This window comes from Sinocyclocheilus grahami, unplaced genomic scaffold, assembly GCF_001515645.1.
Source record: "Sinocyclocheilus grahami isolate Dianchi unplaced genomic scaffold, SAMN03320097.WGS_v1.1 scaffold143.1, whole genome shotgun sequence".
Lineage (NCBI taxonomy): Eukaryota > Metazoa > Chordata > Actinopteri > Cypriniformes > Cyprinidae > Sinocyclocheilus > Sinocyclocheilus grahami.
In genome coordinates, this window is record NW_015505322.1 from 743,562 (window position 1) to 771,342 (window position 27,781).

Below are 27,781 nucleotides of genomic sequence, written 5' to 3' on the forward strand. Positions count from 1 at the left end.
TACCCATCTCCACCCCTAAACCTACCCATCTCCACCCCTAATCCTACCCATCTCCGCCCTAAACCTACCCATCTCCACCCCAAATCCTACCCATCTCCGCCCTAACCCTAACCCTAACCCTAACCCTACCCATCTCCGCCCTAAACCTACCCATCTCCAACCCTAAACCTACCCATCTCCACCCCTAAACCTACCCATCTCCGCCCTAAACCTACCCATTTCCACCCCTAAACCTACCCATCTCCAACCCTAAACCTACCCATCTCCACCCCAAATCCTACCCATCTCCACCCCTAATCCTAGCCATCTCCACCCCTAGATGCTGATCCAACCACGCCCCCTGGAACTTGTGTTCTGCAGTGAGGGGCTACTGAATCTATGTGCAAATGACCAAAAAGAAGGAAGGAAAGGAAAACCCTGTGCTCGTTTAGCACGTTCCGCACGTGCCGCCTGTGAGTCCGCGTCCCCTCAGCAGAGAGCGCCCGCGGGTCACTGACAGTCTGTCGCAGCTCAGCTGGTGCATATGTCACATGACTCCAGCATGGATCTTCAGCAGAGACCTGGACACTCGCCCTGATGGGGAAACGAGAATCCCGGAGTGCGTGTTTGTGATAAACGGAGCGCGAGCATGCCGACGCTGCTGCAGAAGCTCTTCGGCAAGAGAGCCGTCGGTAACGGCAGCGCCCGGGACTGCTCTACGGCGGCGGAGCAGTGGTAAGAGCGCTAGCACGCGCACATACTACACCTATGAATATGCAGTCACGCGCTCTTCTTCACACCTGCACGCGCCAGTCTGTGCATGTAAATAAGATCGTGCCAGTCTGTGCGCTTTATATGACACTCACTTTTGTATTTTCCGCGGCAGACAGCTGTTGTTTTTTCTGCAAGAAAGACTAGGTGGTGCAAATACGTGCGAGTTTATGATCACCATTTTATTGTGTCATCGCTTGCAGGCCATCGAGTTACTACATCTATATGTGGAGTTCTGCGCAGCGCGCGTGCAGTCAGCTGAGCGCCAGTCCATGCGTTCTGTAACTCTTTCAGTGCATTTATGCTTGCACAATACTTGCAAGTTGTGACAGGTTTTTATTTTGAGAGTACAACAATTCTGCATTTATGGCTTCTGCATTTATGGCTTCTTTCCTCCTAGTCAGAGTGTGTGGAGAGGGGCTTTCTGGGAGAGTCACGTAGAAATGTCTAAATCTAATTTTATTTTTCTCGGTGTTTGCTCTCAACTGAAATTAGAAGAAAACATCTATATCAAAAAGCCATAGAAATATAATTTAGCACAAAAAAAGTGGTTTAGTGGCAATTTGTCCCATGTTAGAAGAAATCATGTAAACATGATTTAGGAATGAAAAAGTAAGTGTGTGTGTGTGTGTGTTTATACATACATGCACATACATATATATAATTTATTTGATAAAAAATGCAGTAAAAACTGCAAAATTGGGAAATATTATTACAATTTAAAATACATGTTTTTATGTTAATATATTGTAAATATAACTTATTCCTGTGATGCAAAGCTGAATTTTCAGCATCATTACACCAGTCTTCAGTGCCACATGTACAGTTGTGTTGCTTGTTTGTTTGTTTTTTGACACCTGTGATACTTTTTAGGATTCTTTGATGAATAAAAAGTAAAAAAAAAAAAAGAACTGCATTTACTTAAAATCTTTTGTAACGATATACACTACCGTTCAAAAGTTTGGGGTCAGTAAATGTTTTTTCTTTTCTTTAAGAAATTAATACTTTTATTCAGCAAGGATGTGTAAAATTGATTTAAAAAAAAGCGACAGTAAAGACTTCTATTGTTACAAAAGGTTTTTATTTTGAATAAATGCTGTTCTTTGTAGCTTTTTATTCATCAAAGAATCCTGAAAAAGTATCACAGGTTCCAAAAAAAAATATTAAGCAGCAAAAACTGTTTGATAATAAATCAGCATATTAGAATGATTTCTGAAGGATCATGTGACACTGAAGACTGGAGTAATGATGCTGAAAATTCAGCATTGATCACAGCAATAAATTATATTTTAAAGTATATTAAAATAGAGCACTGTTATTTTAAATTGTAATAATATTTCACAATATTATTTTTTTTCTGTATTTTTGATCAAATAAATGCAGCCTAGATGAGCATAAAAGACTTCTTTAAAAAGTAATAAAAATCTTACTTATCCCAAACTTTTGAACAGCAGTGTATATATATATATATATATATATATATATATATATATATGTGTGTGTGTGTGTGTGTTAAGTTTACAGGTTTTTTTTAGTGTTAAGGTCTTGATCACAAACCCTTGAATCTTCTAAAGAAATTAGTTCCTCTTTAAGTTTTTTAGTGTGACCAGAATATGCTTGCTTAATGCTTGCATGTGAATGAAAAGCCTTCTATTGCTTTTAGCTAAGCTACTTCCTTACTCTAAACTGCAATTACAATTCTTTGTTTAATAACTCATATTACACTTTCAAATCATTTGCATGATTTTATACATTGGCAATTGGCTAACCTACGTTTTCAAGCAGTAATGCGACATAATGGACACTTTCCAGAAACATGGTCACATGACGATTCAGCAGTTTCCTAGAAGGAAGTGACTCTGCTTACCCACTGATAATACATAAAACATTGATCTCAGTGTTAATTTGAAGTCACTGTTCAAAACTGATCTATTTGCAGAACTGATTTAGGCCAGAATCACTGGATTTATCAGAATATGGGATTTGAATGATCACTTTTACATGTGTGATCTGAGGGAATATATACTTTTACTGAAGAGCAAAGATCTTGATTATGTAAAAGAAATGTGAGCTCTCTGAGAAAGGAGCTCTTAAATTATAGATTTTTTAAAAAAAATTAAAGGGGTCATATGATGCGATTTAAATTTTTCCTTTCTCTTTGGAGTGTTACAAGCTCTCTTGGTGCATAAAGAAGATCTGTAAAGTTGCAAAGACTAAAGTCTCAAATCCAAAGAGATATTCTTTATAAAAGTTAAGAGTCGGCCACGCCTTCCTAAAACAGCTCGTTCTAACACGCCCCCACATGTCTACGTCACGATGTGGGAAAATTTGCATAACGCCGCCCAAATGTTCACGCAAAGAAAGAAGGCGTAACTTTGATTCTCGCTGTAGTATTGTTGTTGCCGTGTGTTTCGTTGTGAAAGCGAAACTACTTTGTTTGGTCTTCCTCCGCTCACTCTAGCCGCCGGCCTCCGCTCACCCAAGCTGCCAGCTCTTTTGGAAGGACACGACTAGAAATCAGTGGTTAAAGTCCCCATGAAATCAAAATTAAAGTTTTTTTGGGTGTTAGTATCAATATGTTAGTCTTAAGGTTATCTATAAGGCAGTGTGTTCCAAAACAGTGACAAAATTCGCATTTAGAAGATATAAGCATTCAAAGCTTTTAGTTCATCACTTCCGCCAAAACGTCTCAATGATTTTTTTGACGTCACATCGTACTTCATCTTCTCATCAAATCTTCTGACCAATCAAACTCTCTCTAGAAGCCGAAGCGCCTGCCCCCTACACTATAAATAGACGCTGAAGCTGCCGCTGAGATCGGTCGTTTGTTCACAGTGTAATGTTAGTATTTCCTGTACAGTGAGTGGCACGTAGTGTACAATGTAGGCGATAGGGAACGATTCAGACAGTGTAAATATGCTTTCGATTGGGGCAAATGAGGTCTGGTTTCACATTGTGTAACGCGAACCGCGGCAGCGCACACAGTCTGATCCAGACTTTGGCTCCGGTCCAGAGACGCGATCGCTCGGAGCGGATCATATGCACGAGTCGGCATATATTAAACAGTTTTAAAACTACACAGCCTCAGCATGATTATGATCACTATTTTGTTTTACTAAGAGTTTCATATTGAATCTAGGGCGTAATCTATTAGACTGTGGCTGTCAAATGCTGCTTTACTGAGCTCAACGGCTCTGAACTGTGCAGATATAAACAAAAAGCTATTGGCTAATTTAAAAGGGGGCGTGGCTGCTCAATATGTCCTGCCCTGTCTTCCTGTTTCAGTTGAAATTACGTCACCACATAGAATAACGCTGCGTGTTTGAAGGCACTTCAGGGGACCTTTAAGTTGTATTTACAACACTGTTCCAGAACAGTTCAACCCAAATATTCAGATGTGTGCAGCGCATTTTATGGAGGACAGTTTCCTGATCCTGGGAGAGTAGACTACAATGCTGGCTGTTCTGACTCACAGCCTGTAAGTACGTTTTCATTTAAAGGATTTGCCACTGACGATTCAAATGCGAGTTTTGAGCAGTGTAGAGTAGCTTTTGTTGTTTGTAATTTCTCCGATCACAAATGCAGACATGGTTTTATGTTTATGCGGCGATGCAACGCAAGCGTAAAAAGACAGTATAAGTCATTATAATCCATAATTATGTCCCCACTGGATGCAACGAATGCCTCGTTTATAATGAGTTTTAATGTTTTTGTCTCGTCGCTCCGGCCGGGACAAGGCATCACAGTATGGTAAGGGGCGTAACATTTCCATCACACACTTGAGGTATTCGGCCAATCACAACGCACTGGATAGCTGGCCAATCAGAGCACACCTTGCTTTTCAGACCGATGAGCTTTGTAAAAATCAACGCGTTTCAGAAAGGCGGGGCATAGAAGAAAACAATAATGTACAGTATGTGGAAAATAATGTGTTTTTTGAACCTCAAACCGCATAAACACATTTCATTACACCAAATACACAAAATAATGCTATTTTTAGCAACGTCATATGACATCTTTAAGTTTTTACATTAGAAATATAATTGTTGTTTGTGTGATTTATGTTTACTCAATTAAAGGAACTTGAGGGTTTTTAAGAAATGTGGAAAAGTACAATGAAATTTTTGTTTACTTTATGATGTGCTGCTGGTTATGTTAGTTTAGACTTCTGCTGACTCCTAGTCCATATTATTTATGTACTGTTATAGTATTTATTCATATTTAGAATGATCTTGTTTTAGTTTTCATTTTAGTTGCATTTTAGTTGCTTCTAAAATTTAAGGTTTTAGTAATTTTGTTGTGCTTTTGACATTTTTATCAGTTGTTTATATATGCTGTTTAGCTTATTCATTTTTAGTTTTATTAATTTTAGTACTTCAACTTATTTCACTTAGTTGCAAATGCAATATTTCTAATATTTCCTCAATATTTATAAATTAATAATTTAGTTTTTTAATAGTTGTTTAATGTAAGATTTATATTTTATTTCAGCTTTATTTTAATTACTGGAAACTTATAATAATATCATTAATAGTCTTAATGAAAACAACAGTGTTGTGCCATGTTATTTTGTACTTATTCTGGCACCTAGTCCGTGTTATTTTAATATTATTTATATATACCGTTACATTATTTATTCATGTTTCGATTTATAGTTTATTTTTATATTTTCAGTTTTCATTTTAGTTTTTAGTTTAAAGTATTATAATTTTGATGTGCTTTTGACATTTGTTTTTAATTATTTAAATTTAATTTTAATAGTTTAAATTTATTTTTATTTCAGTTTTACAAATTTTAGTACTTAAAAGTATTTATTTCTGTTAGTTGCCAGGGCAACAAACACATTTTTGTATCTAATATTTATAGTTTGCTTTATTTCAGCTTTATTTTAATTACCGAAAACAATTTCAATAGTTTTATAAACGATAACAACAGTGCACCTAGTGGCGTTAATACAGTATAGTGCAAAAGTTTCTATGCCATTGTAGAAATGCACAGCCCATCAGTTTATTCTGTAAGTAAAAGTATCTCAGAAACCCTCTATCATTAGACAAAGCCAGTAGACTTCAGATGGTCACATGATCTCAAAATGTCTGCCCCCGTTAGGAGACCCACTCCTTGTAAAATAAATCTGCTTTTAATAGGCTACTGATATGATCTCAAAAGTAATATTTCTTTTTTGAGGGAAAATTAAAGTGCACCTTTACTTTTTTGAAAAAGTTCACTCTCTCTTTGGGGTGAAGCATATGACTGACTGAGTATTTGTTGCAACATGCATGCCTAGTGTTAGCAAAGAGTACATGTTAGTTTGTTTGCTGAGGTATGCAACTTTGGCCAGTGAGAGTGTCCTATGACTGTGTTTGGATCACATGCATTGTGAGAGGGTGTGTATGACAGCCATGTGACGTTTGAGCTGTATTCAGTCAGTCATCAGATAGATAAGTGTAGAAACCCTTCAGTCTCTGAACACATGCTGCCTAAAAAAAACTTCTGTCTCTCCTGAATCTGAATCTCCCCATCATTCTATTTTGTTTTCTTTTGATTTCATGAATGTCATTTGATTTGGAGAACTTACTACTAGACAAAGTAAGAATGCATTTTTAGAGAAAGCGGATGAGTGTACGTGTGCACGTATGCATAGACACACACACACTCTCTGTAGTGTACTGAGTGGAATACCTGTGAAGATGAAGATTAAGGGTCGCAAGAAAAACACTGCAAGGAGGCTGTTCATGCCAGAGGACGCTTCATGGAACAGGTACACTGTGTGTGTGTGTGTGCGAGCGTGCACACTTTTTGGGCCACTATACAAATATGGTAACCTTTTTGTTTGCTTATGAGAGGAATCTGCTCTAAAGAGTGTTTTGCATGTGTGATGTGTATAATAATGTAGTAGTTCTTCAAGTGTTGTAACCCAGACTCTGAGACTTTTCAACTTCTGTGATAAAAATGAATAAACAAACAAGAAAATATCAAATATGTACTCAAATATGCAGCTTTGTCCAACCTCAGCCACTAATACCAGAGACGCTTATGATGTTGCGTTGCTTCTGCCTAAATAACAATAATCAGCATTGGATCAGCCTTAAAGGGGTCCTATTATGAGTTTTCACTTTTTCAACTTTAGTTAGTCTGTAATGTTGCTGTTTGAGTATAAAAAAGATCTGCAAAGTTACAAAGCTCAAAGTCCAATTCAAAAGGAGATATTTTATTTAACAGAAATCACTTTTCAAAAACTACAATGAATGACTCGTTTGGACTACAACGCATATTTTCCGGGATTTGTGATATCACAAATACCGACGAGACCTGGTTGAGCTGCACTAGAGAAGGCAACGAGTGTTATCACTATGTCGGAGACATGCTAGCTTTCCCAAGGCAGATGAACTTAGAGTGGTTGCAATCTTCCGGGTTTAAATCACGCTCAAATTGATTTGATTTTGACGCAGTATTTACACTGAAGCTCGCAGGCGGCTATGGTAAAGGGCGTGACATTTCTCGACCAGGTCGCCGAGTGCTGCCAATCACAGCACACACTGGCGCAGCTAACCAATCACAGCACATTTCGTATTTCAGAAGGCGGGCCTTCATTTGATACAGGAACTATTTGAGCCGTTCATGCCAGACTGGGGAGAGAGGTGTTGTAATAATGTAAAATATGTGAAAAATAATGTGTTTTTCGAACAACCTAGTATGAGAGCCTGTTCTAGTACACCCCCAAAACAAAATCAAGACTTTGTAAAAGAGCATAATAGGACCCCTTTAAACCCAAGTACATATTAATATATCTAATCATTTGTAATTTAATGTATACATTTTAATTAAAAAGTAAATAATATAAATTTAATATTTGTTCATTTGTATATATATACAGTGGGTACGGAAAGTATTCAGACCCCCTTCAATTTTTCACTCTTTGTTATATTGCAGCCATTTGCTAAAATTATTTAAGTTAATTTTTTTTCCTCATTAATGTACACACAGCACCCCATTTTGACAGAAAAACACAGATGCACTGTGAGCTGTAAGGTCTTATATAGACAGGTGTGTGGCTTTCCTAATCAAGTCCAATCAGTATAATCAAACACAGCTGGACTCAAATGAAGGTGTAGAACCATCTCAAGGATGATCAGAAGAAATGGACAGCACCTGAGTTAAATATATGAGTGTCACAGCAAAGGGTCTGAATACTTAGGACCATGTGATATTTCAGTTTTTCTTTTTTAATAAATCTGCAAAAATGTCAACAATTCTGTGTTTTTCAGACAATATGGGGTGCTGTGTGTACATTGAGGAAAAAAAAAAACTTAAATGATTTTAGCAAATGGCTGCAATATAACAAAGAGGGAAAAATTTAAGGGGGTCTGAATACTTTCCGTACCCACTGTATATACACATATATACTTTCATTTTCATTTATGTATTCATAAAATTATTTGTATATCTATATTTATGTAATTATGAAATAATGCAATGTTAATATTGCAATATCTATATTAAAAATTCTTAATTAAAACATTAATTTCATATTTAAAATTAAATAATTTCAATAAAAACAAAACATTAATTTCATAAACCTCTTTTTGAGATTCATTTCTGCAACTGTAATATCTTTGTATTTATTATTTAGAATTTGTGAATGAATGTTGACCGAGTTCATTCAGCTCATCTGAAATGGTTCTAGCTGTCAATCAGTGTGTGTCTGTGTGAACTACAGTGATCATATGACAGCGGTTTGATGTTCATGTGACCTGAAGTATGAGGAAAATCCCAAAAAGGATGTGTCATAAAGGCTAATTCATTAAGAGTTGTTCTTTGCTTTTTAAAACTGAATCACTGTTAGTTAGGTGTGTGTGTGTGTGTGTGTGTACAGATTTGGCTACAAATATGAGGGACGAATGTTTGAAAATGTCCTCAAATATAGTGAAACAAATATAATGTAAACTGGATTCTGTAAGGGTTTGGTTTAGGATATAGTGTTATTTTAGTGTAAAAACCATTGTGTTTATAAGGAGTTCTTACTAATATAACTTCTAGGGTCTGTGTGTTTGTGTTTGTCAGTGTGTAGTGGCAGTACCATCCCAAGCAAGTTTTTTTCTCTCTCTCTTTCCCTCCATCCCTCTGTCTCTCTCTTATATACTGGCACACACACACACTCACGCAAAGTCTCAGTAAGAGAGGATAAAGAGAGCCTGTGCCCTCTGTGTGTGTGTGTGTGTGTGTGTGTGTGTGTGTATGTGTAAAGGATAAAGAGAGCCTGTGCATAGCAATGTATTGTCCAGAAGCTGGGTAACAAAAGACTGAGCAACATACAGTCTAACACACACTAACACTAAGCAGTCCATATACAAAGTCTGTACACTCGATGCAAGCAGACACATAGTGATTGCCAATTCACACATCGACACTGATAAAACAAACACACTGCATCATCTACGCAGTCAGAGAGAAGGGGTGCTGCCTACACCGTGTGCGCGCGTGTGTGTGTGTGAGGTTTTGTGTGACTTTTTTTGCACTCAGAGCTCATACAAGCGGAGATGGAGACTGTGTGCCTGTGTTTTCCGTTGTTAGACTATGGTGATCATCTGATGTTTAATAGAAGAAACATGCAACTGTGTGAATGGTCCACATTTCGTGCCTTCAGCCGCTCTCTTGGCCAGTTTCGGGCATCTTGTGATTGTTATTTATATCTATTTATGTATGTAAAGGATAAAGAGAGCCTGTGCATAGCAATGTATTGTCCAGAAGCTGGGTAACAAAAGACTGAGCAACATACAGTCTAACACACACTAACACTAAGCAGTCCATATACAAAGTCTGTACACTCGATGCAAGCAGACACATAGTGATTGCCAATTCACACATCGACACTGATAAAACAAACACACTGCATCATCTACGCAGTCAGAGAGAAGGGGTGCTGCCTACACCGTGTGCGCGCGTGTGTGTGTGTGAGGTTTTGTGTGACTTTTTTTGCACTCAGAGCTCATACAAGCGGAGATGGAGACTGTGTGCCTGTGTTTTCCGTTGTTAGACTATGGTGATCATCTGATGTTTAATAGAAGAAACATGCAACTGTGTGAATGGTCCACATTTCGTGCCTTCAGCCGCTCTCTTGGCCAGTTTCGGGCATCTTGTGATTGTTATTTATATCTATTTTGGATGTATATGTAGTGCTTGGAGGCTGGAAATGAATGTCTGATCACTTTATCATACACCAGGATGGAAAGCAGGTAGGGGTGTGTATTTGTGTGAAGAAAATGCGTTTTTGCTTTTTATGTATGGTGCAATTAAATATTTGTTGCTTCATTAAATGTTCTTGCTGTTTTATGGGTTTGATGAAAGCTGTTATTATTTACTCGCTCTCATGTCCTTCCAGATTTTCTTTCTATGCAACACAAAAAATATATTTTGAAGAATGTCCATGCTCCTCTTTTACATGCAGTGTCAGTAAATGATGAACAGGGAGTGCCACGCTCAGAAATGACAAATATAGCACTATAAATATAGTACAAACAAGTCATGCGCTATAGTCCAAGTGTACAGAAGCCATAAAATAGTTTTGTGTGAGGAAAAGACCAAAATGTACACTACAGTTCAAAAGTTTGGAGTCAGTAAGATTTAAGAATAACAATAATAATACGGTAAAGACTTTTACACAAAATGTATATTTTAAACAAAACTTTCTATTTATCATTGAATCCAGATAAAAATGCATCACAGTTTCCACAAAAATATTAAGGGACAACATGAATAATAATAAGAAATGTTTCTTGAGCAGTAAATTAGCATATTAGAATGATTTCTGAAGGATCATGTGACACTGAAGACTGGAGTGATGATGCTGAAAATTATGATTTGCCTCACAGGAATAAATGACATTTTACAATATATTAAGATAGTAAACGGTTATTTTAAAATATAATAATATTTCCAAATATTACTGTTTTAACTCATTTTTAATCAAGAGACTCAAACATCAAAAAATTTTACCCACTCCAAATTTAATCAATAGCTCTAATTTACTGAAAATTCGCAGGATGAGGATAAATAAAGGGTGAATTTCCAATATTTTGCTTATTTTATTTGTTGAATAATTGAAAGTTAGTAATTTTGAAAGGGTCAGAAACCTATTTTTGGCTCAAATGTTGTTGTTTTTGGGATGGACAATAGATGTTGTAGACTAAGAGTAAGTATTGTTTTCTCTTTATGAATGTTTTGATCACAGTCACCTGTGTTTCTCTCTCTTTTAGTTGGGCATCTGCTGAGTTTGATCTAGCTCAGATCAGGTTGATAGTGTATCAAGACTGTGAGAAAAGAGGGCGCCAGGTTCTCTTTGACTCCAAAGCAATACATAAACTTGACACATCCGAGCCGGTAAGTTGCTAATGTGGTCTGTGTGTGTGTGTGTGTGTGTGTGTGTGTGGGTGGGGGGGGGCTGTGAGCACTGTTTTGGGAGGAGTCACATGCTCTAATCCAGCTTGCTTGGATCTCATGACAGGTGTGACTGCTCCGCTAACTGGGTCAAAGCATTTAACACTCATGAGAGTGTGTGTGTGGGTGTGTTGTATCTTGGATTGATATTACTGTTTACTGAGGTTTGATTGAATATGAAGTTTTGATATAATTTAGAAATGTTTTTATTATACACTTTTCATGTTAAGGATGTTTTAAGGGGGTCATGTCTTGGGAAATCAGACTTTTTCTGGAAGGTGGACGACGTAGGATATATTCTATTATTCTTAGCACATGCAAAAAAAATAAAAAATACACAGAAGAACTTACCATAAGAATAAAATGTGGGAAACCTTGAAACGTTCCTGACTGTGTAGCACCTGCAGCTCTGCATGTCCTTCTGAAGGATCCCATCATTAGGAAAGTTCAGCTGAAGTTTTTTTTTTTAAGAGGTTCACATTTCACACGTAAAGGAAAATGGTCAAAAAACAAGTCAAGTTATGACTTTTTGGCAAAAAGGAAAAACCCTAGACCTCGGGGGGGGGGGGAATGGCCTGTTTAATTATTTACTGCAAAAGTGTTTTCTTATGTAAACTGATTTTTCTTGACAATATGCATACTATATTTTCAATGTTGTAATATTAAATTCTCCTATTGCTTGAACATAGACTTAAATCAAAGCTGTATATTTTTTAATGTCCACCCATCAATACTCATCCATCTAGACAGTTGTTATTGAATGTCTCTGGCTCTCTCTCTCTCTGAACAGAGTGTGATTTATTGTCAGTAAGTTGTCACATGATTGGTCTGTTTATTCAGCTCTTCAGCTTTTGTCACAAAGAGAGAGAGACTGAATTAACTGTGTGTGTGTGTATTGCTATTGAATTGTCTCTTGTGGTGAAATATTGCTCTTGCAAACACTTTCATACCATTGCTCATGTTTGTGTTAGCATTATTTGCTCAAAGATTTAGTTTAAATAGGGTTTTGACCTGCAGGTTAGAAAAAGATAACTTATATTATGCATAGCATTAGCATTTTCAACTTATGTGTACAGAGAAGAAAATTTAAATACACTCCCATTCAAAGGTTTGGGGTTGGTAATATTTTTGTAAATGTTTTTAAAAGAAGTCTCATGTTAACAAAGTTGCATTCATTTGATCAAAAATTAAGGAAACTATTTTAAAATGTAATTATTCAGAAGATGTATTCACAAGAATTTTCAGCATCATTACTCCAGTCTTCAGTGTCACATGATCCTTCAGAAATCATTTTAATATGCCGATTTGCTGCTCAAAAAAACATTTCCTATTATTATGAATGTAAAAAACAGCTGTGCTGCTTAATATTTTTGTGGAAACCATGATACTTATTTCCGGATTCTTTGAATAGGAAGTAAAAAAAAAAAACATTAATTTGATACGTATATATTATTTATTTGAACTTTTGAAAATTTAGATTTTTTTTATAACAATGAAAACATCTTTCCTTCCACTTTTTATATGTTTAATGAAATCTTGCTGAATTAATGCATCCTTAATTCAGTACGTAAGAAATGAATTCAGTAAGTATTCATTAAAAAAATAAAATCTTACTGATCCCTACATTTTGCATGGTAGCATACATTATTCCTTAATATGGATAAATAGTACACATTTTTGTTGCAAACATCTACTTGATTCTATATCAGCCTGTAAGAATCCAATTGTGACCGTTTCTTTTATCTTAAAGACTGCTGATGAAACCAAAACTCCCCCCAACCGGAGTGGTGCTTGCCATATCGGCAGCCAAGCAGGCGACAAAGACAAGCCTCCTTCATATCAGGTTTGTGTTTTAGCCAGTATCATGGAACTTTCAGTCAAAAGTGCAGAAACCCATTCATAATCTAATAACAAAATTCTAACATGCACTGTGTATGTATGGCTTCTTAGAGCACTTTTATGTCACATTTGACTCGTTTGTTTTAGTATACCAGACCGGCTTCAGATGTGAACATGATTGGAGAAATGATGTTTGGCTCAGTTTCCATGAGTTATAAGGGTTCAACGCTTAAAATTCACCACATTCGGTGAGTATTTTGTGTAAACGTAATATATTTTGTAGGAGTCAAGATCTTAGCAGTGTGTATGTGATAATACTGTTATTGTGTGTGTGACAGGTCTCCACCGCAGCTGATGGTCAGTAAGGTTTTTTCTACCCGGTTTGGAAGCAGCACCTCTGGAAGTACAAATACGTACGTCTCTTGTTTCTTCTCATCTGCCATCTGCTGCTACATGAGTCTGCTCTCTATCTCTCATTGACTCCGTTTCTTTTTTTTAAAGGCTACAAGACAGTTTTGAGTCGATGAGCCAAACTTTTCCTAGTCGCACCAGCAGCATAGGTAAGATTAGTGCAAACACTTCTTCTTTCCTTCTCATTTTTGCACACCAAAATCCTAGTGAGCTACCGAGTGCCTACTGTACATAGACAGCTTTTTTTAAGTCCTCATAACTTTACTCCTGTCACTAAGGCTGTTCCAAAAGGTAGGTATCTTAACTATGCTGTTTTTTCCCAGCATTGCATGTACCTTTCACACTGAAGGCAGTACCAGAATACACTGCAACAAGCTCAATGGAGAGAAAAAAAAAAAGCTGGTGGTTCTGGAAGTAAAATCCCATACATTTTCTCATTTGATTTCTCATTTTCAACACAATTGATTTTGCAAAGAAATGTCCACCAATCAGAGAATAGCGACAAGCAGATGCACTCACACACACACACACACACACATATACATATATATATATAAGTGCTGTCAAATCAATTAATCACGATTAATCGCATCCAAAATAAAAGTTTGTGTAAAGGTTTGTACTGTGTATGTTTTTATGTGTATATATAAATACACAATATATATATATATATGTATATGTCTTAGGTCGACACGTCCCACAGAAGAGAGGGGTGGGGTGAGCTGTAGCTTTTTAAAGAGACATGCACCAACATTTTGACAAATATGTTACAGACATTTCACGAAGACCCTAAAGAATCATACCAACGTGTGGAAAATGAGCATCCAATGTCCCCTTTAAAAAAAGGGGGAATTACTGATGTACTTTGGATCTCAGGAAAAAAGTGAAATTATCTTGAGCTCGTGTTAACAACAGATCTTATTTCAGGCATTCAACCAAAAACCCACTGACTGTCCTGAAGTGCTAAAATGCGAACTTTTTTTATGTGTTGGCCTACAAAAATACGTCATCCCTGTAGCACACTATTGTGAGTGTGAGCATGCAGTATTCCAAATTGGTCACTAAAGAGGTTCCAGTTTAGTGGGGATGCCGCCTTAGAAAGCAGTGTAGGCAGCACGGCAGCTCACTAGGTTTCAGAACATCACTTTCATCTGTCAACATTCATTGACTGTTTTCTTAAATCTTTCTCTGATTTTCACCCAAACATACTGTTTCTCAACATGGCCATATACCACTCCTCTTTTCAGGAGTTTGCCGCGTGTGTAGCGCTCCTATGCTCTGCCTGGCTCGGAGCGCATCTTTCTTTGCAGGTTTGTGTAGAATGCTGAAGCAGCGTGAGCATGTGTTGATCTCACATGCACATACCCTTTCGCTATGTTTTATTTTCTGCGGTGTGCTCTGTCTGACTATTTAGCCCTTGATTGATTTTAGGCCCCTCACATAATGCACTTCTTCTGCCTCTGGTTTTACACCTGGTTTTAACTTAACATGCATTGGTGATGCAATCACAACAGTTTAAACAATGTTTTTTTTTTACATTGGATACTGATCTGCATCTCCTGTGATTGGTTTATAAAATATTTTGCTTCTGTTTACATCTGTATTTAGCGCTGCACACTTGATTGGATCAGTGAAATTGATGTTAATACCAAGTGTGAACAGTCATTGTGGGTAAGCAGCATTGTTACGGATGTGACTGCTAGGTTTCTAGGTTACAGGGGTTAACTAGTCGCTTTCAGATGGGTCCACACTTTTGCAGGTGCTTGGTGTGTGGGTGTGTATGTCTGTGTGGGATACTAACCTGCATGCATTCTTGAAACGGGCTCGGGAACCCAGCACCTCCATCAAATCACCTACTAAGTAAAGCAATGCGGACACACTTCTTTACGTTCTTCAGAATGCAGCTAAATGTGAGGGTGTAATGACTCTGTTTTTCCAGCCCACAGTAATCCAGTGGACATGCCAAGCAGAGGACACAGTGAGGATGGAGACAGTGGCATTGCTCGCTCGGGTATGAACACAAAAGGACAAAGTCAGAACATACTTAATGCAGATTCGAATTGGCCTAAACATTGCAAGCGAATGGCTACATTGAACATAAATTACTGTTTGAAAGTTTGGGGTCAGTAAGATTTTTTTATTAAGGAAGTTGATACTTTTATTTAGCAAGGATGAATTAAATATCAAATATATTTATAATGTTACAAAAGATTTATTTTTCAAATAGATGAAATCATGCAGCATTGGTAAGTATTTGAGACTTCTTTCAAAAAAGAAAAAAAATCTTAGCAACCCCAAACTTTTGAATGGTAGTGTAATGTTTGTGCATTCTTACAATATGAGGGTAACAAGCCTCAATTCTCAAAATTAAAATGTTTGTAATATTAAAAACACATATGTTATTATTAGATATATAGCTATAAACATATTGACTTAGGGATGCACAGTATTTTTGTATCATAAGTATATAATAAACTAATAACGTTATTACTGTTAAATGTAATCTTTATCAAATTTCAAAATAAATCCATATCCATTTTTTTCATACTGTACATTGTAATGTTGTGACGTCTAAATTCACATGTAGCATTTAAAATGACTAAATTTGAGTTTTTAGTGTTTTATTTATTTACCTAAAATAGCATAGGATACTAATATTGGCCATTTATCAGTTATTTGCTGTAATGTGAAAACTGTAATGTGCTTTGGCTTTATTTTTCACAAAAATATTTTTTGTGTGAATTTTGTGTAAATATTACATGTAAAAGTGTTTATTTAAGTGTAAATAATTTGTTGTGCATTTTATTTGCTACCATTAAAGGAATATTGACCTCATGCATTTTGTTTCCAATTTTAAGACACATTTTCTGTCATTTAACAAATGTTGCCTGTGAACTCTCACTTTTCCCTTCTGCAGCATCTCTGAGCAGTTTGTTGGCCACTCCCCTACCGTCACCTGGCTCCTCCTTCAGTAGTGGTTTGTCCAGCAGTTACCAACGGCGATGGCTCCGTAGCCAGGCCACCAGTCTTCAGCATGGCCCCATGCCTCGTTGGTAAGCCTGAATATTTATATGAGTAAGTAAGAGATGAGAATATACAGAGGGCAGATAAGATAGATGTGGTCATTTGTGCATCAGGAACACTGAAGAAATGTTCAACTTGTCTGATGAGAGCTGCAACTCTAACCCCGCGATGATCCAGAGGAAGAAGATTGCCATCAGCATCATCATCAGCCTGCCGGAGAGAGAAGAGGAAAACCACAATTTTCAGGAGTTTTTCTTCTCACACTTTCCTCTGTTTGAGTCTCACATGAACAAACTCAAGACTGCCATCGAGAGGGTAAGTGAAAGAGCAGGAGAGTGATTTATCCTATTATTCTAGTATTCTAGTAGGGAGTAGGGATGGGCGTATCGATCCAAAGTATCGATATATCGATACTGACGCGAGTATCGAAAGTATCGATACTCAAACAAAAAATATCGATACTAAGGTGTGTTTTATTTACCAGTGATTTTGTTAATTTAACAAAAATATAATGCGTACAATATGCATCGAATTGGACGAATAACCTTTGTTAGCGAGTAATTGTGTAGGATAGAACTATTTCCCTGCTCATCTGAACACACGCAAATGTTGCAAGACAGAACCAATCCATCACAGAGAGCGTTCACTCACTGCTGACAGTGCATTCAAACAGGGCTGCTTTTCCCAAAAGTATCATAAGAAAGCATTAAAGCTTTTGGTAACGGCAGGCCTGAACAATGCTTATCAGAGGACAGAAGGACAGAGTTATTTCACAGTAAACAAACTGAAATTGTAGCCTACTTAGTTTGTGCAATTACAGTTATTTAAATTGAACGTTGAAATATATAAGGCATATTGAATGTTAAAATGCATTTTAAACAAAGTTAAGTGCTTATTATTACCCATTTTACTCTTAGTAATTTAATAATTTAATACATTTCATCATTTAAAAGTTTAGTGCAGAAGTATCGAATCGGTATCGATATCGACGATACTGCCTTGAAAAATATCGGTATCGTATCGAAAACAAAATAAGTGGTATCGCCCATAGGGAGTAGGGAGGGGGTGCAAACAAATCGATTCAACAATGTATTACAGTTCTTTCTCAGATGTTTGTGGATTTATTTGCAAAAACTCATAGGAATTTATCATTAAAAAAATCAGTTTTTTTGTTTGTTTGTTTTTTAGTAAAGCATGGTGTAGAAAATGGACTTAAAGGGATAGTTCATGCAAAAATGAAAATTTGATGTTTATTGGCTTACCCCCAGGGGCATCCAAGATGTAGGTGACTTTGTTTCTTTAGTAGATCACAAATGAAGATTTTTAACTCGAACCGTTGAAGTCTGTCAGTCATATAATGGAAGTGAATGGGAATCACGGCTTTGAGAGTCAAAAAAACATACACAAACAAAACCAAATTAAACCCTGCCGCTCGTGATGATACATTGATGTGTAAAGACACTAAAACTCAATTAAACTACATTTTTACCTCTGATTCACTGCAATGTCTGAACTCTCAACAGCCGGCGCGTGACACATCGTCGTCGTCTTCTTGCTTTACGGCGGATCGCAGACTTATAAGTGCATTACCGCCACCTATCTCTCAAATGAACCATTGACACTCCTAATTGAGATTGTAGATAGAGTGTCAATGAAGAAGACGCGTCACGCGTCGGCTGTTGAGAGCGCGCTCAGGACAGTTCGGACATTGCGGTGAATCGGAGGTAAAAAACTATATAAATACTGTTCAGTTTCTTGCACAGACCGATCGTTTCATGTCTTTACACATCAATGTATCGTCACGAGCCGCAGGGTTTAATTTGGTTTTGTTTGTGTATGTTTTTTTGACTCTCAAAGCCGGGATTCCCATTCACTTCCATTATATGACTGACAGACTGCAACGGTTTGAGTTAAAAATCTTTGTTTGTGTTCTACTAAAGAAACAAAGTCACCTACATCTTGGATGCCCTGGGGGTAAGCAGATAAACATCACATTTTCATTTTTGGGTGAACTATCCCTTTAACAATCATTATTTTATAGACCAAAGGAAATTACCAACTAGACTGATACTGGGTTATTATGCCAACTTATTCTGTTTATATGGGTGGGTCAGACATATTTTAGTACAGCTTTTATGCAGAATCTAGGGTGACCATACATACTCCTTTTCTTTTCTTTTTTGCTAGTGACATGCTCACTATAGTACTCATATATTTATATGTACGCGTATTTTGACAGTTCTCTGTAGAGCACCTTCTCGCACACCTTGATTGATCAATGATGTGTAATGCCTGCCAGTGTTATATTAGTATCATTGAGATACTATTATAGTTTTTCTTAATATTTCGAATAAGATTTTATTTCTATATTTTCTGCTGTTAATTTCAAAGTTTTAGTAAATTTGTCGTTTTTAAATATGTCTATATAGTTTTCAGTAATTATTTCAGTTAAAAATAAAATGTGTTCATGATTTTAATATATATATTTTCAGTTAACATTTATTTCAAGTAACAATGTTTTTATGGTTTTAGTTTTGATTTGCTATAATAACCCTGATGCATGCACGCTATTGGTAAATCCACTGTTCAGTCATTATCTTCAACAAGTATGAAAACAATAGGCAAACCAATCCACAACTGGATATTTTAGGCAATTTAGAAATCCTGGCCAGGACATGTCCGGTAAAAAGTGGATGTATGGTCAGCCCACAGAGTCATTACTCAGAATTTACTCAAACCGTCTTATCCTGTCAAAAGTTTGTTGTCATCTGTTGCATAAAAATTGAGATCATTGAGATTTATGCTGAAGAGGATTGTGACTTCCTGGATCAAACTTATAATGTGCCTAATTTATTTTTTTGTTAAACATTTAAACTTTAGCCCTGATTTTAAACTGTCTGTTGGTTTATTTTTCAGGCAATGATTGTGTGCAGAAGGATAGCAGAGTCCAGTCAACGAGTGCAGGTCTATCTGTGTCGAGTGATGGAAGCACTGGGAGAATTCAGGTGCTGATATCATTACACTCTGTGCATATATGATCTCTTTAACTGCAGTTGACTATTTTTGTAGCAGTAATGATAATGACGAATTTAAGCAGTCAGCAAGGGAGTGATCTTGGTATTTGAATGAAAAAATTACAGCAGTGTTTTAATGTGCTTCTTGTTCTGCCACTTTAAAACTCTTTTGAATCTTGGTGCCCCCTACAGTATTAAACTTCCTTTATGATTCATGACCAACTTGGTGCAGAGGATATTGTTACAAGTTTGAGAGATACGAGTCAGTGCGAGCTTGGGTTTGAGTCTCATCTGGTTCTCTGTTGGATGTAGGATGACAGTGTGGAACCTGTACATGGCTCCCCGCATCAGCGAGCCAGTCTGGCTTTCCATGATATCCCAAAGTACCGAGCGAAACCTACTGTGTCAGCGCTTCCTGAAGGAGATGAGTTTGCTGATGGAACACGGAGCCAAGAGCCAGTCAGTGATCTTTAACCTTTCAACTAAACATATTACTTCAAATCTTTAACCCTGTTCTTTTACTAGTACTGTGTAATCAAAGGGATAATTGGAAAATCAGTTATTTGTTTCCATCCCCATCACTGACCCTAAGCGTGTCAGGAAACACAATTGGCCAGGTTTTCTGTGCGGCAGTCAGTCATCATGAGTAACTTCCTCTTGATTGCCTTATCATGTTGAGTTCTGATGGGACACTCGTCAACTATTCCTTTCATTTTTGTCTAGGTTTCTCGCAGCTCTCCTTACTGCTGTTCTTACGCATCACTTAGCCTGGGTTTCCACGGTGATGCCCAGCAGCCTGCCGCCAATCAAATCTGCATGCCAGAAACCTGCCTCCCAGACGGTGGATCTGTTGGCAAAATCTCACCCGTACAACCCACTGTGGGCTCAGTTAGGTGAGAATGAATATAGAATTATAATAATTCATATTAAATGAATCATCAGTGTGGCAGCAGTGCAAAAACAGCTTCATATTGGTTAGCACTTAAGTTAGAAATACTCAAACAATAAAAATATGAAAAGCAGATTTATAGTAGCAATTCCTTTTTCTCTACATAAATTGCAATTCAATATAAGTTTTATATAATTCTATATAAAATGTATATACACACACATACACATATATATTATACTTATTTATATGTGTGTATATATACTTTGATGCTTAAATAAAATAATTAATGATGTACAGTCATATTTAAATGTTAAATATTTTAGTAATTAAATACTATTAAATATACTTTATATATTTTATATACAATATTATATTGTAATGTGGGAGAATGAAACATTTCGCTGAACTTAACTTAAACTTAATATTGTATTTTTGTTTAATGTACATTTCACTTGTTTCATGACAATTAGTTTGAGGTCAAACAGTAATTGCCAGATCCTCTGTTGAAGACCCCTGGTCTACTTGCAGTCTCGTTTTTACTGTGATTTCATTTCCTTAAATGACTTAACTTGACGACTTTGAACTTTCACATTCAAAAAGTCTCAAAAGTTTCAAAAAGAAACTTTAAAGTACTAGTCTAGGATATGTTTTCATTTGCAATGATTGCCCAGTTTTGTGTTGTTGTTTAGGTGATCTGTATGGTGCTTTGGGCTCTCCTGTGAGAGTGTGTCGAACGGTGGTTGTGGGACGCAAGAGGGAACTGGTACAGCGAGTCTTGTATGTTCTGTCCTACTTCATTCGCTGCTCAGACCTGCAGGAACATGTGCAACCACAAGGACAGATGGACAATCCAGCCAGTCCCTGCACCTCTCAAACCACTGATCCCACCCCTGAAAAAACATGTCCCCCTAAACCAGACCCATTAAAGCCTACTGCTTGCGTTATTGGAACGAGTGAGAAAGCACTGAACTCTGACTTGGGTAATGCTATTCCGGGCACCTCAGTAGAACAAAACCATGAGATACTTTTGACTGATACAAACTCAACCAGTCCATCCCCCAGCTCGGAATCGACCGCTGTCAGGCCTGAATTTACAGAAATGGGACAGGAATGTTTTGGAGAAGACAGTGACTCTGTTGGGGGCGGATTAGAGCACATTTTGGCCAATCAGAGTCCTCTTTTGCATCGGGTACAGTTTCACATTGGCAGTCCCAGTGAGACAGCGAATGACGGACAAGCTGGGGGTCTGACTGGGGCAGGGTGTGGACGGGGATTGGACAGGAAGTTGCATCAAAGGCTTTTGAGTGACATACGGAGGAAGGAGAGCTCAGATAGTGCTCTAGGTGACAGTGATGATGAGGAAACATCGCCGCGAGAACTGTACGGGGCTACAGAACAAAACGAGTACGAGTTACCACTACCAAGGTAAGTGCAAACTCATTTCAACATGAACACTCTACTAATTTAAAGGGGTCATATGATGAGGTATAAAATTATATTTGATCTTTTGGGAGTCATTGTACTGTGAAAACATACCGTAACATTCTCCAAGAGTCCAAAAAGACCATTTATTGAAACTAAGCTGCAATGTCAGACAGATAAATACATGTGAACATGTTATTGTTCACATCTACGTGTCAGTGTTGCCTATTCAGTGTTCAAAAACTTGACCCACCCAGTTATGATGAGAAAATAGGATGCCCTGTAAAAAAAATCGGTGAAATTTACAGTAAAAAAAAAAAAACGGCATGTAACAGAATTTTACCGTAAAATTACATTAAATGTAAGGTTCTCTGCATATCCATCTGAAGGCTACCAACATTAGAAACGAGCATCATACGTTTATTATCAGTTTATTATAAGTCCTTGATCATTTCGGTCTGATCTTAATAGTTTAAATTAAAATTTAAAAGTCCAAAAAGTCATTTTTCTGATTAAGTTTTGTTTTTATTCCCTTTTCTGATTGTAGTACTTGTATGGTCAATACCTTCTATTTTGTTGTGCATCAATGTAAAACGTTTAGCCATAAGATATTCTTCAATGATATGACCCATTTCAAAGTAGGTGAAAATGGTGAAAAAAATAATTTAAGCATACATGCATTTATAATTCCCTTTTTGTTTTATCATTGTTTTGTTTTTGAAATGTAGAGAGTTTATTATTATTTTATGTAAAATGTAATCTAATATAATTGAATTTAATGCTGTATTTACTTTCGGCCCTCTGCACTTTTGGCCCTTTGTTGTGAAAAGAGCCACGAGGACTGCACTAACCTAGTGTGCTTGTTTCTATGTAGTTGTCAGGTAGAGAGTCGAGCCAGTGTTAATCATTTCGGGCATTCTTTGCTGGGTGGGTACTGTCCTCAGTACATGCCTGACTTTGCCTTGCATGGCATCAGTTCTGATCTCAGGCTCAAACAATGCCTCATGGCTGACCTTGAACACACTGTTCTCGTAAGTACAATTACATTTACAGTTAATACTGCATATAGGAAATGATTCATGTATGTTGAGTGCCATAAGCATGCTCTCTTAGTTTTTATGTTTTGCACATGTAATTAAATTTGCTTTCTTGTTTAAGGTTTAAATTTTCTCACAAAATGTAATGAAAATATTTTTTTAGCTTATTAAATAGCCTACATTAGGGTGAAGAATGTACCTCTGTGTTTGTGCAGCATCCGGCGCTGGATGAACCAGTGGCCGAGGCTCTGTGCATTGTGGCGGATACAGATCGATTGAGTGTGCAGGTGGTGACGAGTCAAAGGCGCGTGTGCGAGGGCGGGCGGTTGGGCAGGGACGTGATGGTGTCCAACCTCGTACACACGCTCATCACATCAGTTCTGCAGCTGTTTGCGCTCAACATCGCCTCCGACTTTGTAAGTATTAGGGCTGTGTATCACCAGCAAAGTCACGATACGATACATATCACGGTACATAGGCCACGATACGGTACATATCACGATACATGACTGCACTGAATTTCACCTCAGCAGAATTTAGAAGAACAGCTGTTTATTAAACACTGCTTACTATAGTGCCATTTCTAACTATTGGCAGAGCAGGCAGCTGACCTCTGCATTATGAAGGGCCTCCATAACTGTACCACAGTATAATATAGGTAATGGCATATGTTTCATGTTTACATTGTGCACTCCCCACCAGGTACACTATTCTGATTGTTTGCATCTTGTTTTTAAGCCCATAAATAATAATGTACTTGTTCTAATAAATTTATATTGTAATGTACTCATTCTAATATGTTTAAAAAATAATTTACATTGCTGGTAGGTTATCATTGCACAAATTAACACACTCTCTACAATAAAAAAAAAAATTAGAAGAGTTCTAAACTAACGCGCTGTCTTCACTGTATCTAACGCACACACTCGCAAGGCTAATTTATGACTGATTTATACTCGAGCGTCAGCAAGTTCGCTTTGAGTGCGCGCGACGTCGTTTCGCGTGGCGGTGTGCACAACATTTTTTGTAACTTTCCGTGCAGCTCCGCTTCCGAAGATGCATGAGTTCAAAGCGACTCTAGCCGTACATGTATGGGCTTACATTTCTGCCACAATTCTGTGCGCAAAAGATCATATTTTGAGTGCACAAAAGTGCATTTTGCACGTGCGCGATTTTGAGTTTTGTGGAGAAAATGTTCATTTCGCAAAGAAAAAAGTATTTCGAGCGCACGGAAATCAATTTTGCATTTAAAATACGTTTTTGGATGTGTGCAGACCTTCTCTTTTGCGTGTGCAATGATACAGGGCCAGCTGTATCGATACTCGTATCGTCAAATATCTGTGACGATATATCGTCGTATCGATATTTTGAACACAGCACTAGTAAGTATCCTTAACAGACACATGCAAGCATATTTACAATGCAGTGTTAAGTATGGTTATCTACACTAAAAGTTTGGGGTCTATAAGATTTTTTAAAGAAATTGATACTTTTATTCAGCAAGGGTGTGTTAAATTGATTCAAATTGATGGTAAGGTCTTTTACATTGATACAAAAACTACTTTCTATTCATCAAAGAATCTTGAAAAAAGTATCACATGCAGTTTCCACAAAATATTAAGCAGCACAATTGTTTTCAACATTGATAAAAAAATTATAATTGTTTCTTGAGCAGCAAATCAGCATATTAGAATGATTTCTGAAGAATTAACGGCATTACTGGCTTCTGAAAATTCAGCTTTGCCATCACAAAAAATAAATTGCATTTTAAAATATATTAAAATATAATTAAAATCAGATTCTGATTTCTTTTGTTTGTGTGTGTTTGTGTGTGTGTGTGTGTGTGTGTGTGTGTGTGTGTGTGTGTGTGTGTGTAAACATCATCTCAGTGTGTGATGCATCTGGAAGACCGGTTACAGGAGGTGTATTTTAAGAGTCGATCCTTAGCAGAATATCTGAGAGGACAAACCAGGGTCCATGTAAAAGAACTGGGGCTGGCACTGGGGTAAGATCACGCTACTTACTTACTCTGACTCTGATCCTACAGTGTACATTTCTTTACCATGAAATATCAAAATCATTCTGATGGTACACTAACTTCTAATAAGGCTTCTGTTTCGTTTCTCACACTAAGTTTGGTGAGTTCAGGTGTAAGTTTGGTAAGCGTGTCCAAAATTAGGTGATAATGCGTGTGTATAGCTATCCACTGTTATTACGGCAGCCTGTTTCTGCCATAGAATAAAAAAAATAAAAAAGAAATTCGTAACCGAATTCTTGCAATTCTGAGTTTACATCTCGCAATTCTAACTTTCTTCTCACAATTCAAAATTTTTCTGAAAAATCAGACTTTCTCTGAATTCTGAGTTTACATCAGAATAAAAATAAAAAAGGTAATTTTGACTTTTAGGTAATTGTGGCAGTAAGTGTGAGAAGAAACGTGCAAATGTATGCATTTATCTATTTCTTTTTTTTCAGGATTGAGTCCAGTGACATTCCGTTGCTTGCCGCAGTGGCCAGCACACACTCGCCCTACGTGGCCCAGATCCTTCTTTAAATAGACCAAGCAAGATTTATTTCACTTTAAGGACCAATCAGAATGTGTTCCTGTTCTGCATGGACCAGCAAGGATCTGATCACTATCAGATGACCACACCAATCATGATGCACTGTGCTCGACAACCATTCGGAGCCTACACCCAGCCTTAATATGCCAATCAGAATGCCTCGTTTGTCCAGCTGACAGTCTTTTCTGTGTATGTATGTTCGTACGTCTGTGCATCTAACTGTCTATAGGCTGAATCATGCACCACATTGGGACACTTGTTAATGCTCTTCTTGTTTTATCTCAAGTCTTATATGAAAGGCAAGTCTGGAGACCATAAATGTTATCGATAGAAAACATCACTAAGAGCAAGAATTTGAAAAAGCATCTATTAAGGATCTCTGAGCACTGTGTTTGAATGCACAATAGTGTAGTTCATTAAGGATGAAAGCATATCTATAAAAAGTATAGCCTCTCTGTGAAGGACATTAGTTTACAGCAGGAGCCAAATTTTGTAGCTGGATGATCTTGGAAGAATTATTTCCTCCAAAAAATAAAAATTCTGCCATATTTACTCATGTTGTTCCAAATTTGCAAGACGGACTTTCTTCTTTTTTTAAAAAAGTATCTTGGCCACTCTTTTCCATATAATAAAAGTAGAAGACAACAGGGGCTGCTACAAAATGCCAAAAAAAAATCTTAATTAAAATACAATTATTATATTCTGTCTTCTTAAGTGAAGACTCGTTTTGAACCCTTTTTTTTTTTTTGACAATTTTTTCATTTTTTGTTCCACAGAAAAAACTCCGTAATATAAGTTTGAAACACAACATAAGAGTGAATATAAAATGACAGGATTTTCTTTTTTGGGTGAATCGTCCCTTTAAAATCGTACATTCCAACCGTTTGGCTCTAGAACACGGCTCTGAAACCATTTTAAAGGATACTTTAAATGAATGCCTGAAATTTTATTCAAGAAAAGCATCAGTTTTGTCCTCAAAGACGATGTAAGTCACAACAGCTTTTACTTCCTTTTGTTGGAATTTGATTCAATCAATCAGTTTTCGTAGTTTTCTAGCCCTGGGTGATCTTAAATTTAATTCAATCTGCAATTTAAGTTTTTATCATATTCCATAATCTCCAGACAATGGCTTTTTAGATATTATTTCAAAATGTGTGTGTACGTTACGAATGTGTATGCTTTAATCTCAGAAAGATGAGAGAACGTTTACAGAATGGGGAAGAGGTAGATTGGGCGTGATATTAAACTGTTACTGTTAATCACTGGTCAGTCCACAGATTGTGGATTACAGTATTAATCTGGTGCTACTATTGTGTCAAAGGCTTACTAAAGCACACGCACACTTTTACTTGTGAATGCTTTGTTTCTTTCTGTGGTTTATTGCACTGAAAGATAAGTGTCACAGCAATAGAACCCCAGGTTTGTGACACTAGAAATAAAATAAATTAGACTTTTTTTTTTTTTTAAATTGTTCCACTTTAAAGACCTAGAGAAAGATGATTATTTTTGATATTTTCAAAGAATATTCTACCTCAAGTAAAAGATCTGAAAGTGGCCTGTTCTGAATTTTTGGGATTGATCAGTCAGTATTACATCAAGAATGCAGTGTGCTGATACCTTCATTGAGTATATACTTAAAAGCTGCATTTCGGATTGAAACAAGCCTGTTTTACATGTCTCTAGTGTATTTCTGTACTGAAAGTAAATGTAAAATTGCCTTGCTTTTTTATAATTTTTTTGTCGAGGTTGAAATTTGAACACTAAGGTTTTGTCTCTTTTGAGGCTAACAGATGTAATCTTGTTTTTCTTTTGGTCTGTTCTGTGCATGGTTTACATGTATGGTTGAATGCAGTTTGGTATCTTGTCTGTGACAATAGGATGTTGCAAAGAACTGAACTAGTGATGAATAAATTGTCAAGAATTTGATAACTGCATTTTGTAGTTGTATCTTCTTTTTCATGGTCCGGGTTGATATTAGATTATGATAGCAACCGTATATAGAGTTAAAGTCCTATATCTTTGTTATTCATTCGTGGACAATCAGTGAAACAAATTGGTCTCATTCACTTATGTGCACTAATCATATTTTGTTAGGGAGGTGTATGAAGTTCAAACTTCACTACTGTACTTGCATGTTTTTTGGAAGTAGATTTGTGCTACCAGTTTCTAATATTACATTTACATTTAGTCATTTAGCAGACGCTTTTATCCAAAGCGACTTACAAATGAGGACAATACAAGCAGTCAAAACTAACAAAAGAGCAACAATATATACAGTGGGTACGGAAAGTATTCAGACCCCCTTAAATGTTTCACTCTTTGTTATATTGCAGCCATTTGTGGTTGCTACCAGTCAGTTACTGGTAGCCAGTGCAAATTGATGATCAGAGGCAT

General features: G+C 36.8%; 1 protein-coding gene across 1 annotated transcript; it reads left to right on the forward strand.

The window, feature by feature from the left end:
• Positions 1–455: 455 nt before the first annotated feature.
• fnip2 (folliculin interacting protein 2) lies at positions 456–27,319 on the forward strand. Its single transcript, XM_016280721.1, has 18 exons — positions 456–714; positions 11,004–11,127; positions 12,935–13,027; positions 13,171–13,271; positions 13,362–13,436; positions 13,525–13,583; positions 14,682–14,744; positions 15,374–15,445; positions 16,352–16,487; positions 16,572–16,773; positions 19,375–19,463; positions 19,785–19,931; positions 20,196–20,365; positions 21,054–21,789; positions 22,661–22,817; positions 23,039–23,239; positions 24,713–24,828; positions 25,299–27,319. Exons 1-18 carry the CDS (start codon positions 629–631, stop codon positions 25,375–25,377), a joined length of 2,706 nt encoding a protein of 901 aa, XP_016136207.1. The 5' UTR covers positions 456–628; the 3' UTR covers positions 25,378–27,319.
• The last annotated feature ends 462 nt before the right edge of the window (positions 27,320–27,781 follow it).